The following is a 13,068-nucleotide window of genomic DNA, read 5'->3' as shown; positions in this document are numbered from 1 at the left end:
TCCCCAGTAGGGGGTGTGCAGGAGGCAACTGATCGATGTTTCTCTCTCATCGATGTTTCTAACTCTCTATCCCTCTCCCTTCCTCTTTGTAAAGAATCAATAAAATATATTTTAATAAAAAATAAAAATAAAAGCCCCTCTGGTTAATACTCACAATAACCTTATTAGGTACATATTTTCATTCTCCTCATTTTACAGATGAGGAAATGGAGGCATAGGAGAACAATTACACTTGCATAAATTACATAGATTTAAGAGGCAGAACTGAGATTGATTTTGGGCATTTAGCAACAGAGCTCTTTATGGTGCTTAAATTGATAGAGAGAGAGAGAGAGAGAGAGAGAGAGAGAGAGAGAGAGAGATAGATGCACCATAAACAGTCACATTGAAATAACAAAAAGAAATCCTATGATCCCCCAGCAGTTAGTTTAATTCAGTTCAGTTTTGAATCCAACTGAATTTTAATTGATATTTTTATAACTGCCACAAAAACAAATTATGACTATCTACCCAGGAATCTAAAATATTTGACAAAATAGTAACTTGATAGGATGGCACATAGTAATTTATAATTTAGGCACATACATAATACTTAGTAAGCCTCTTAGTAAGGCTAATAGCTTTTATTTAAAAAAAATCTTTATTATTGAAAGTAAGTTAATATTCCTTCCTTCCTTCCTTCCTTCCTTCCTTCCACCTTAAAGGCTGTTAAATGACTGTTATTCTCCTTTTTCACTTAGAGCCCACTTTCAAACATTGAGCCACATGAAAACTGAATAAAAAAGGTACAGAAAAAAGTAAGGCATAAGATAACTTTCCTGAAGGCCCTACTCTCTGATGGCTTTGTGACTAATTCTTAAAATTCACAGTTGGAATAAACTTCTTTCTTTGTGCCAGCCACAGAGGTAACACTAGTAGTAATAAAGGAAAGACCATGAAGGTGACCAAAGAGAAATGAAACCCACAAACTGCCAAAATTAGACAAACTTCATAGAAGGATGTCAAGCTAACCCAGCTGTTGCTCTCAGCCTCTGGTTAAAGGCCTGGGTGACGGTTACTGTAACAGTTGGGTGAAGAACTAACACTGGCCTGTTCCCTTTCAGCTTCTTTTTCCACCGTCTTTACTTCTCATATTTAAAACGTGGCGCTAGCTCAGTGGATAGAGTGTGGGCCTTCGGACTAAAGGGTCCTCGGTTCGATTCCAGTCCGCGGCACATGCCTGGGTTGCAGGCTCGATCACAGTAGGGGGCGTGCAGGAGGCAGCTGATCAATGATTCTCTCTCATCATTGATGTTTCTATCTCTGTCCCTCCCCGTTTCTCTCTGCAATCAGGAAAAATGCTTAAAAAACATACAAACAAACAAATAAATGTGTTTGACCCTTCTTAAATGAAAGCTTAAGTTTAAAGCTAAATAAGCCAGTCAGAGAAAGACAAGTATTACATGATCTCACTCATATGTAGAATCTAATGAACAAAATAAACTGATGAACAAAATATATCCAGAGACATAGAAGCATGGAACAGACTGCAGAATCTTGGAGGGAAGGTTGAGAAGGGTAGGCATTGGGAAGAGATCAACCAAAGAACTTGTATGCATATAAGCATAACCCATGGACACAGACAATAGGGTGGTGAAGGTCTGGGGGAGAAGGGTGGAGAGGGGGCCTAAAAGGGGCTAATGGGGCGGGGAGGGGGAGAAAGTTTTAAGTTTGAAGAGAAGAGGGAAGGAAATTTGTTCCTCTAAGGCAGCGGTTCTCAACCTGTGGGTCGCGACCCCTTTGGGGGTCGAATGACCCTTTCACAGGGGTTGCCTAAGACCATCGGAAAACACATATATAATTACATATTGTTTTTGTGACTAATCACTATGCTTTAATTATGTTCAATTTGTAACAATGAAATTGGGGGTCACCACAACATGAGGAACTGTATTAAAGGGTCGCGGCATTAGGAAGGTTGAGAACCACTGCTCTAAGGCATGTGTAAAAATACATGGTTTGCAAAGTAAGTTCCGTATAGAAAATAATCGGGTTCCAACCCCAAAAATGTTTGCTGGATCCTTCCCCATGTGAACAGAGGAGGGGCCACCTGTCACACCGGTGGAGTGTGAGCTTCCTGAATTAAAGGCTGCCGGTGCCTTTCACATCCAGTTCTTTGTCTTTTAATTTGTGTTTCACACACAAGTTTATTTTCCTTTTTTACATTTCCCTTTAGTTTTCTTTTTTCCATTTTTTTCATTCGTCCTTTTTATCTTGACTTGAAAAACACACGCACCAAAACTGCTTTAATGGTTTCCATACCAGAGTAACCACTTGCATTTTACTTCCCAGTTTCTCATGCTCAACATGAGTTTTCATTATCAGTTTATCTTCTTTTGCCTTCAGTTCTTGCAGTTTATGTAGTCTCTCCTCCTGCTCCCAACCTCTCCCGTTCCTTTGTTTTGTTTTGTTTCCTTTTTGATATGACAGGGTGTGTGAAACTCCTCTTTCTAAATATCTTGTTACATTTTTGAATTCACATGTCTTGTTCTTTCTCTGGACTGAATTGCATCGATGTTAGAGACTCTGTTAGAGGCTTGTAGCATCTCATAGACAGTTTCAGTTGGACCCATTATGAGAACTACTTCTTTCCTTGTAGTAAAGGTGCAGTATCTAAACATGAAGACCCTTTTACCACCAACTTATACAAATGAACTGAACTTCCATGATGAAACTGGTAAACTCAACATGCCTGACTGGCAATATGGCGATTTTTTTTTTTTTTTTGTTCTGTTGGTCCCTGATTCTTTTTTTTTCCTTTTTTCTTTTTTTGATCCTCATTGAGGACATGCTTTAGAGAGAGGAAAGGAGAGAGAGAGAGAGAGAAACATTGATGTGAGAGAGAAACACCAATTGGTTGCCTCCTGTACCTACCCCAATTGGGGATCAAACTTACAACCTTTTAGTGTACGGGACGACTCTCCAACTAACTGAGCCATCCAGCCAGGGCTGGTCCCTAATTCTTCCTGTAATACTTAGGATTTTTTTTTTTAAATTGTGATATGGATCACACCATGCAGTGAATTAGGCCTCATACTTGGGTAGAAATTGCAAACATGTTGGGAGCCGTAACCTACCACCTCTTTATACTACATTGTATGTTTTCCCATGTGTCCAGTGACTTCTTAGGTAACAATATTTTAGTACAATTTTATTGGGAAAGTTACGCTCAATTCAGCACTATCCTCATTTTTCATAGGAACATTGCAGTCAGGCCCTCCTATAAGGATTGCTGTGTGCGAAGCTTGGCTCACTGCTGGATCTTAGGTTGACAGCCTGGAAAACAAGCAGGGCCTCAGCGACTTCACCAGGGTTCCTGCTGGGGGAATAGGAGACACTGTTACGTTCTGATTTGTGTGGCAACCACACTTGTTTTCTTTGACTATTCTACCTACTGAATTGAGGAGTTTTATTCCAGTTAGCTCTTCCAGAGAGGATCTTTGTCTTACATTTGCTCACTTTGGGTGGGCATATGCATCTTATTGCTGGCTATAGGAATTTCCTAACAATTTTCAGTTATAAAAATTTTTCCTTAATTTTCCTTAATTTACAGTTTCCAGTTAATGATAAAGCACATTGCTTCTATTCCAGTGTACTGACCACTAGGAGTAATTGTCTGACCGCTTCTCCCTAATCCTCCAACCCCAGCCTGTTAATCAGCTTTTGCCAGGAGTTTAAATTTAGTGCAGAGGTAAGATTTGCAGGGTTTATGCTGTAGTTCAGAGAAGTAAGGCCCTCCTGGAAAGGCTTCCTCCTTTCTTTCTTTCTTTCTTTCTTTCTTTCTTTCTTTCTTTCTTTTTAAAATATATTTTATTGATTTTTTTACAGAGAGGAAGGGAGAGGAATAGAGAGTTAGAAACATCAATGAGAGAGAAACATTGATCAGCTGCCTCCTACACACCTCCTACTGGGGATGTGCCCGCAACCAAGGTACATGCCCTTAACCGGGATCGAACCTGGGACCCTTCAGTCCCCAGGCCGACGCTCTATCTGCTGACCCAAACCGGTTAGGGCAGGCTTCCTTCTTTAGATTAAAATTCTACGTCTGAAACAAGTGGGAGACCAGTGAATCACAGAACTGTTTGTAATGATCTTTAAGGAAACCATCAGGACCCTGAGTTTACCCAAGTTGGAGTTTGTGACTGTTGCTTTTACTGCTTGAATCTATGGTAGAGCCCCCCAAGTTTGTTTCAGATCATTATTAATTTCTCCTAACTCCAAATGAACGGAAAGGTAAATATTCACCAATGCAAAGTATTTTTCAAAAGTTAAGCAGTTTTTGGTAAAACCCCAAACCTTATTAATCTTTTGCAGATGACAGTCCATATATTGCTGATGATTAAAGATGCCCATGTGTTACCATGGGCTTGCAGACGCACAGCCCATCTCTCTTTTTCTTGATCTTTCAGTACAATCATAATGCTAAACTGGTGACTTTACAGTCATTTCCTTGGCAAAAGATTACTCTCGTAAGCACAGAGGAAAAGAGCCCTACTTACACACAAGTGTCTTCAATAACGGTGGGGGCAAACAGGATACTACTGGCATAGTAAATTGCCTTTCTTCTTACAACTCTCTTCTCCTTCCCATCCTGCCCCATGTGCCCAAGTGTAAAAGCACCGCTTTGAAACTACTTCATCTTGTAGATCAAACACGTAAGAGAAGATGACAATAATAAAGCCCCAAACATCCTAGGAATAGCTGGGAGAAAACCCTCCAGGACAGTTGGAAATACATCAGTGCAGAAGTATGCAGCTATGTGGCGTGCACTGCTCGTGTTTCTTATTGCACACGAGTGGGAACTGCAGTCAGACTTTAAGGAGTTATGTTAAAATTGGTGCTCAATCAGTTTTCTTTGGGGGAGGGAAGTCCTTTCCCTGGGTTCTCTCCAGGTTCCCTAGTTGCCAGCTTTTCTGAGTGGGAGGCTTAGGTGATAAAGGATTCCTGTGGGAATTTGTAAAAGTTTCCTCTTGAACAATTATCTCCTGTTTCTTCAGAATGGGAGCGAGAAGAGTGATGGTTTGTGTTTTACTTATAAAATACAGAAATCCATAATCATTTTAAAACAACCTTCAAAAAGCACACCAAAGATTCTACCCTGAAATAAATCATTAACAGCAGGTTTCTGAGATTTCTTCATCGGGCAACTAGTTTATTTCAGTTACAACCAGGTGTGCTGAGAGATCCCAACACATTGCCAGTTGGCTGGGGCCAGGGAGGCAGACCTTGCAGGCGGCTAAAGAAACAACGCATCACTGACAACTTCCATTCATCATCCCGGCTTCGGCCAGGGGTAGAAGCTGGAAAGAATGGTCTCCATGTGCGCTCTCGGGGAGGAGCCTTCAGGGCTTGCGCACTTTTAAAAGAAACCCGGCAGCCGTCTTTTATGTGAGACTGCATGTGCCTGGGAGGACACAGACAGGGCACTGTGTGCTTAGGCTTCCCTCTTACAAATGGCCTCTCTGCTTTGCAGGCAGCGGGGGTGGACAGGCGTGTGGTGGCACAGATACAAATGGACACCTTGCTGTGCTTGGACACGCTGCTCCTTTCTCAGTGATCGGAGCTCGGTGTGACTCTTGCAGAATACCTTGTGGCAAGCACGGGGATGCCATCGGTCCATTTTCACACCTTTGCCGAGGATTTCTTACCCCTCCCCAACCCATTATAGGCGTTTGCAGATGATGTAATTGCTCTTCCTAGCCCCCCTCCCGGTGTCTGTTGCCTGGGACATCGAGGGACATCTAGAGTCTGTGTTTTCCTTTCTGTTTAACCAAAAGCCTAGTTCCAGATTTAGCAAATGAAACTGCAGACCAGTAACCAGCTCCGTTCAGCAGATTAAATTACCCTAATCTGGAATTTTGACAAATGATTTGGGAAATGAGGACCCTACAAATACTCCCAAAGGCTTGAAAGCCAGTCCTGATGGTGCTTTATTTCTGGAGGAAGGTAAATAGAACTGTTTTCTAAATATGTCCAGGAGATGATTAATAAAGGCAGTATCGTTTATTTTGCCCAGATAGCTGTACTCACTCATTAAAAAATAAAAACCTATCTGAGGCTTTTATGTGAAAAGTCCACCTCTCAGATGCCAAGTGATCAAAGCGCCGCGCGGCATGTGAGATCCGTAATTGTGCTCCCACGGCCACCGAGGGCACTGGCTCCTGCTGCCTGCACGCTGACTGTTCTGGCAGCAGAAATAGGTGTTTTCCTGTGTCCACTGGGGAAGCACATGGATTTTTTACCGGAGCATCTTAGCTGCTGATGCCTGAAAATTTGGCCTCAATTGTTTATAGAAAGGAAAAGCAATCTGAGCTGTCAGCCTTGATATTACCTAAACCTGCATAGAATGTGGTAAAATAATGCAAGATTTGTTTTGTAGGCCTGTTTCATATTTTCCAGGCAATAGATCAAATCAGTTCAGGGTTCATTTTTAGTTCTTTAACAAGCTGACGCAGTGTGCTGGCAGTAAAATAAGAATGCACTTTCACATGGAAGTGCCACAGAGACCAACTTGCTCTTTGTGCTATTTATTAATAACTAGAGAACCCTCAAGAATTGAGTTTAGCACTTTTGATGGGAAAACTGAGATTCTAGTTCTTTCTAGTGTAATGAGCACCATCTCCATTTGGTATCTTAGCCTTATTCCCTTGTCAATTCCTACTCTCTTTTTCTGCAATTTATAAGTGTTTTACACAACAAACAAGCCGTGAGAAGAGTGAATAAATCATCTATATGCCTTTCCTCTCAAGTTCCTCCCTAAATCTTGACTCTTCCATATGTTGGAGATGCCCTCCTACATACCCACTCCTTGACTTCGTGTTCTTATACCAAAGTCGCCCAGGAAAGCCACTCCTGACCACCATCCCTAAAATGGCAGCCCTCAAACCTGACACTTTATATCACTGTTTTTTCTCCTTCGCCTTTATTTCCACGGCCACACTTGACCGTATCTTTGGGCCCGGATTGTCTGTCTCTCCCGCAGGAATGTAAGCTCCATGAGGCCAAGGATCGTCCTGTATCTGAGATGTCTTCATCGGGCAGCTAGTTTATTTCAGCAGGCGCTCCATATATATTTATCAAATGAATGAATGGAAGTCATTTGCCCCAGGCTTTGGTTTCTTTGTTACATGATGAATGATGTGTTTTCACAGCCTGTTTGAATGCGGTGCACTAAGGTCTCCGTAGCCTTCACCCCTGTCCCTGCTGACAAAGGTCTGAGTGTGGCCTATACCGTGGTCTCCTGGAGTCAGACTCAGCGTCAGGCCGGCAGTGCAAAGCTTCACTCCGTGAGCCAGCCTTTTTTGAGACATTTTCTCTGGGCTGAGTTTCCCTTAAACACCATCAAAATCAACCTTCCCTCCCATCTCTGTCTGGATTCTGTGCCTCTGCTCCTTCCCCAGCCTTTTGGAGAGTCAGTAGCATGGATTTGAGCTAAACAGCTTATTCCTTCTTCACATAATAATGCAGTTCATGCGAGCAAAGAAGCCAGCATGGCACTCCACCTATGGGAAGCCAGGAAACGAGATTGTGTGGGCTAGCGACGTTTGCATTCGCCACACTTGCAGTCCTGGCGCCTGGGACAAATGCATTGAGCCTCGTCATTGCTTTGCTGGGTTCTGAGAACATCCCGTGCTTCTCTGATGTTAAGTTTTACTGCCCATGAAGGCAAACATCACCTCCGTCACGGCCAGTTAAACAGTATCTTTTACAGTGGACTTCTGCATATCTGAAACCCACCCATCCAAAGCCAAAAGTAATGCCAGGGGGGAGAGATTTTATTCTGCCATGTTTCTTACAAGAGGAGATCAAGGGTCAACTCAATTCATAAAATTACTGCAGTCATTTTTCAGCTGGCTGAGAGACTTCACAGATCAAAAAATACAGTGGCTCCTAAATGATTTCTGATATGCACAATTCTAGTGTTTTTTCTTCTCAGCATGTGGTGCAGAGCCTGCCAGAAACCATCTTTGCAGCTATTGACAGGCGGATTAGAAATCATCCGCGATGGTTTCCATCGTTTCTCTACAGCCCAGTCATCCATTTAAACTGCTTAACGCGCGTTCCTCTCAAAGCCTGCTTTGTACATGCTCTTCCCTTACATGTTGCTCTTCTCTTTCAGTGCGGTGCTCACCTTGGGCACATTTTTGATGACGGGCCCCGTCCAACCGGCAAAAGATACTGCATCAACTCGGCCTCCTTGTCTTTCGCACCTGCAGAGAGCGCCGCTGGCGGTCCTGGGGCCGGTAGCCCCGCCCAGGCGGACAAGGCGGAGCTGTAGAGTCCGGGGCGCGAGGGAAACAAGTGTACTTAATGCACAGCTTATTAACAGAATTCAGAATTGTCTATCTTAGATATATTTTTCTCAAAAAAAAAATACAGGGGCAGTTTTGTGCTATTGATATATTTCTTCTTTTGCTTAAACAGAGGCCCTAGCCACCAATGTATTTTGCTATTGACTAGATCCGGAACTATTTATAACTTTAGCGAGCCGAGACAGCTTTGTGAAACTTCTTCACAAGCCACTTCAGTACCATTGGGCATGATTTTCCTCATCACATAGCTTCTTCTGAGATTTGTCTCCCCCGACGTCAGAGGCAGCAGTGCTTGGTCTTCGAACGTGAAAGTGGAGCTCCCCGGGCGGGCGCTGCAGGGACGGAGCTGAGTGCAGGAGCAGGGAGAGACCTGTGAGACACATGGCCCCGGCATTTCACAGATAAGGATGGAGTGATGTCTCCCGAGACTTCTTAGCTTTGTGGACTGTTTGAGCTAAGGTCGTTTATTCTCACTAAAAGGGTGTGAAGGTCTAAAGTCTTTCCTTATGTTAAATTGTTGCCAGATCTGAGGGGGCGCAAGGAGCGTTGTGGCAGAGAAGTAAACATTACCTCACGGTGAGGCCTTTATTTTATTTTCCATTGAAAACTTTGGAATGTAAGACAACTGTAAAACGCGGAGCCCCGTTTTGCCCAGAGTTCACAAAGAAGAACACCTGCCCTGGCCTTGTAGAAGTCCGTCCTGCACACCTCATACCAGCTGGGCCTGGAAGGGCACGCTGGTGAACTCCACTGTGCAACCTGTGGGAACAAGCACTCGCCAGGCAGCAGAAACGAGAGAGCAGAGGAGACCAAAGAGCATGTCCTGGGGCCCAAGTAGCCAGTGTTCTGCGGAAGAGCTGACGGGGTCCTGCACGTAGCGAACCGCACCCAAAGGGAGGGACTCTGTGCACAGGTTCAGGTGAACTCTGGAGAGAGGGCGGGAGTTAACATAGGAATAGCCAGGAGTTGAGTCTCACCCTTGACACTGATCTGTTGTGTGGCACGAGGCAAGACATTTAGCCTCTCCATGCCTCCTCTTCATGTATAAACCGAGACATACAACATTTGTAAAATAATTGACACTCTCAGGGCAACATTATTATCTTGCCACACAGTGAAGATCAGTGTGGTGAAATTAAACTGATCTGGTTCTAATAGCCCATGAGGCTGAAACCCAGGCATTTGAAATGGAAAGAAGTAGAGAGGAGGCTGACTTAGCTGATTGGTATGGAAACAGTTGGGCTAAGAGCCAGAAATGTTTTCTTTGTAGCAGTTGTGGCTGCTTTTACTCGGAGGAGCCCCGCTCAGCTGCTGTAGAGCATGTAGGCTGGCGGGGTGGATGTCATTGTGCACGGATGTGAGCCATGCTGACACAAGTTGGTGTCGCCGCCACCGGGTGTGCAGGTACAGTTTTTGTGGCTGATATATTTTGTCCCTGTAGCCTTGAACACTAATCCTGAAATGTAGTTTTTGGGAAAATACTATTTTTGTAAATCTTTGAAAACATGAAAATTGACATCTTTTCTTATATGCACCACGACAAAAATAAGAGAGAGGGACACCTGGCAGTTTTAGAGAAATAATGAGAAATTAAAATGAAAAGTTGTGACAAATCGAGATGTCAGTGTGGTCATGTCTGCATTCTTCTATGTCTCCACCGGCTTCCTGGGGAGGCCCTGACGTCCTGGTGTGACTCCTGGTCCTCGAGGCCTCAGCTCCGCAATCCCGGATGAGTGACGCTCGGCTCCCCTCACTGCCAGGTGCTTCCCCTCGGGCCAGGGTCGCTCGGGGAATTTGCAGGTTTCACTCCCCTGTCGACATGAGATATAAAATTTAAGATCATTGAAGCCTCAGCATCCAGACAGTCTTAGAAGCTGTTCCCAACCTCACAGAGGGAGCCCCAACATTATCCAGTGACCCAACGAGCCCATGTGGAGTCGGCCAAAGAAGTGGGTCTCCCCAGACATTTCCTGCCACAGTGTGAGTCTGTCCTTTGGGGGTCCACGCAGCACTTCTCACATCCCCCGAGTTAGGTGTGGTGGCCTGCCCCGGGGTCCCTTGGACACGAGCCACAGTGTTGGGCTAGACAAGGAAGATAAACAAGGGGCTTTTTTCCTCTCCCCGGGGACTCTGGGTTCTTACTGTTCCTTCATTTTTATTGTAGGGCTTAACATTTCCCTCAAAAAACTCTGTTTCTAATCCTTAGTCTTTGTTTCACGGGAAGCCAGTTTTTATTCTACCACATTTCCCAGCATCAACTTTAAGAAAAATGTAGCATCCATCGAAAAAAAAAAAAGTGGGGTGTATGCATGTGGTTTGATTCCAGATTGCTTTTGAGTTTAAGTGGTATCAAATTTCAGTATATTTCTGTCTTATGTTAAGGAAATATATTACTAAAATGTCAGTGAGCAATAATGTCAGCTGTCGAGCACTGGATTTATTTTTGCAGGATATGGAGTGCAATGAACTGAGTCAATATGGCGAGGTGTATGTGATCTGTGGGAGTTATGCCATTTAGCATAGGAAATGCGGGGACTTTCCCTCTCTGCCCCAGTCCTGGCTGTGTCGTTAGGAGACGCAGACTTCTGCCGTGTGTACAAAGTATGTCCAGACAATCATGCAGAACAGCTCTGAAGAAAGCAGCAGTATATATTGTATTAGAGAACATTTCTATGTGTTTTAACTTTGCACTCCTTTTAGATGCATTTACATTCTTAATGCAAATAACATAGTAATTTAAAAGCCTCTCCAGGTTAACGGAATTGAAAATGTCTTGCTTTAAATACAGAATACAGTGGATTACCATTGGTTCAGAAGGATAGATATTCTTTTTGCCTTAGATAGCTTTGTAATAATTTTTTCTCAAACAATTTAAAACTTTTGAAAATGATGTGAAATTTTCATTAAAAAATCCTTTCCTATGTTTATTGTATACAATAATTATGCAATAAAATTTCTTTACAAAAGTGTTTTCTTGTCTGATTCCTAGACTCCTCATTTTTAGCACAGATACATGGACCATCCATTGGAGTTTGCAGTAGGCTGCTCTGCTGACCTCCTTGCCTGGCTGACAAACCTGTAGTTTGCATTGAGGGCCTTTTACCTGTGTGGCCCGTGCAAGCTGGGGCTCTAAGTGTCGGGTGGCATCCCAGAAGCCAGGAAAGGCCTCCGGGGATTCGGAAGATGGGAGGAAAGGGAAACACTTGCAGAATTACTCCACCTTCACCTCACCTCAGCAGAAACTTCAGCAGCTTTGTCAGTGTTTTTCTGCTTCAAATATGGACTTTGGGGAGTTTCATCCTGATAGAACTCTATGGATAAAAATACAGGAATGATACCATACTGATGCCCAGGTTTCCGTTAAAGAATTTGACAGGAAACTTACACTCTTCTCAAGAATTGGTCTCTAAGGAAATACATTAGGAGCTGCCCATTGCTCACAGATGAATTTACCTTTAAAATCATCTCTGCAGAAGAGTTTCTGTACACAGTCATGCATCACATAATGTTTAGGTTAACCATGGACCAGATCGACATGATGACGACCCCACAAGAGGGTCCCACACCAAACGTGTGGTCCCCAGACTGCAGCCTCAGGATCACCTAAAAAATCACTACTGATACAGGTGTTCAGGCCTCTCCCACTCACTGCACCAGGAGTTCTGGGTTGGGGCCTTTGCAGTTGGTGCTTTAGCAAGCCTGCCATGCGATTCTGGTTCTTGTTCAAGTTTGAGAACCGCTGCCTTGGAACTTCTAGTGATAAAAATTCAATTATTCAATTAATGCTCATTTTAAAAGCATTTCTATCTGACTGGCCCCTCCCCGCAAAGGCCTGATTTGTCATCACTGGTTGTCTTGCTATAGAGATGATCAGTTTTCCCAAAGCTTCATGTCTTTCAGTTCTGCTTGCCCTTCACTGCTGTCTGTCCTAATGCTCGTCAAGGAACACCACCTTAACTCCTAGTAGTAATGATCAGTTTTCCCAAAGCTTCATGTCTTTCAGTTCTTCTTGCCCTTCGCTGCTGTCTGTCCTGATGCCTCGTCAAGGAGCACCACCTTAACTCCTAGTAGTGTTTCTGGGTTTACTGCAGGCTGCCTGGGGGTGCTCAGCTGCCTCTCTAAACTGCTGCGTGTCCGCGGCGGGGTTCACCTCAGCAATTCCAAGAATTAGAGAACAGATCTACATTGCAACCCCATATGTACAGACAGGGTGAGCCAGGAACCTATGGAGAGAGAGCTGTCACAGCCACAGAGCTCCGGTGTAACCGTAGGGCTGTTCAGTAAGGTTTTCATGACCCACATAGGGTGTGAGAGCTCCGCCCATAGGCCCTCCGGATTTCTGTCTTGGTTAAGATCTCTACCATAAATGTAGATGTTTCCCCTTTTGATAGAGCTCTTTCTCTGAAAGCACTGCTGATCAGCGGTCAAATCCTCTCATTTCAGCGGCCTTTTGTCCCTCAATACTAGGAAAGATCTCTTCTGGGTGATTCGGCTAACGTTGGAGGGAAGGTGCGTGGACTGGAACTGCTCCTGTGTAGGCTCCACAAGCAACAGGCGCAGAGCTGAACAACAAGAAGAACATAGAGCCAAATTAAAAACAACGTAACAAACTTAGTCTGTACGATTCCAAACCAGGAGCTCAAACCTGCAAGTAGTGAAATAAGGGGTCATTATTGTCTTGGACAGATTGAAGCTCTTGATGACAGATCCAGCAACT

The 13,068-nt window shown here is 43.9% G+C and overlaps 1 protein-coding gene across 3 annotated transcripts in view; it reads left to right on the top strand.

Moving 5' to 3' along the window:
• MSRB3 (methionine sulfoxide reductase B3) overlaps positions 1 to 11,320 on the top strand; it is a 184,235-nt gene extending 172,915 nt beyond the window's left edge. For all 3 annotated transcript variants that reach the window (XM_014544936.1, XM_005872686.2, XM_014544937.1), the window contains exon 7: positions 8,159 to 11,320. In XM_014544936.1, the coding sequence (XP_014400422.1) occupies positions 8,159 to 8,317 (159 nt within the window). In that variant the 3' untranslated portion in view covers positions 8,318 to 11,320. The remainder of the gene's footprint in view (positions 1 to 8,158) is intronic.
• Positions 11,321 to 13,068: the final 1,748 nt, after the last annotated feature.

This window comes from Myotis brandtii, unplaced genomic scaffold (assembly GCF_000412655.1).
Source record: "Myotis brandtii unplaced genomic scaffold, ASM41265v1 scaffold389, whole genome shotgun sequence".
NCBI classification, from domain to species: Eukaryota; Metazoa; Chordata; class Mammalia; order Chiroptera; family Vespertilionidae; genus Myotis; species Myotis brandtii.
This window is presented reverse-complemented; position numbering and strand designations above follow the sequence as displayed.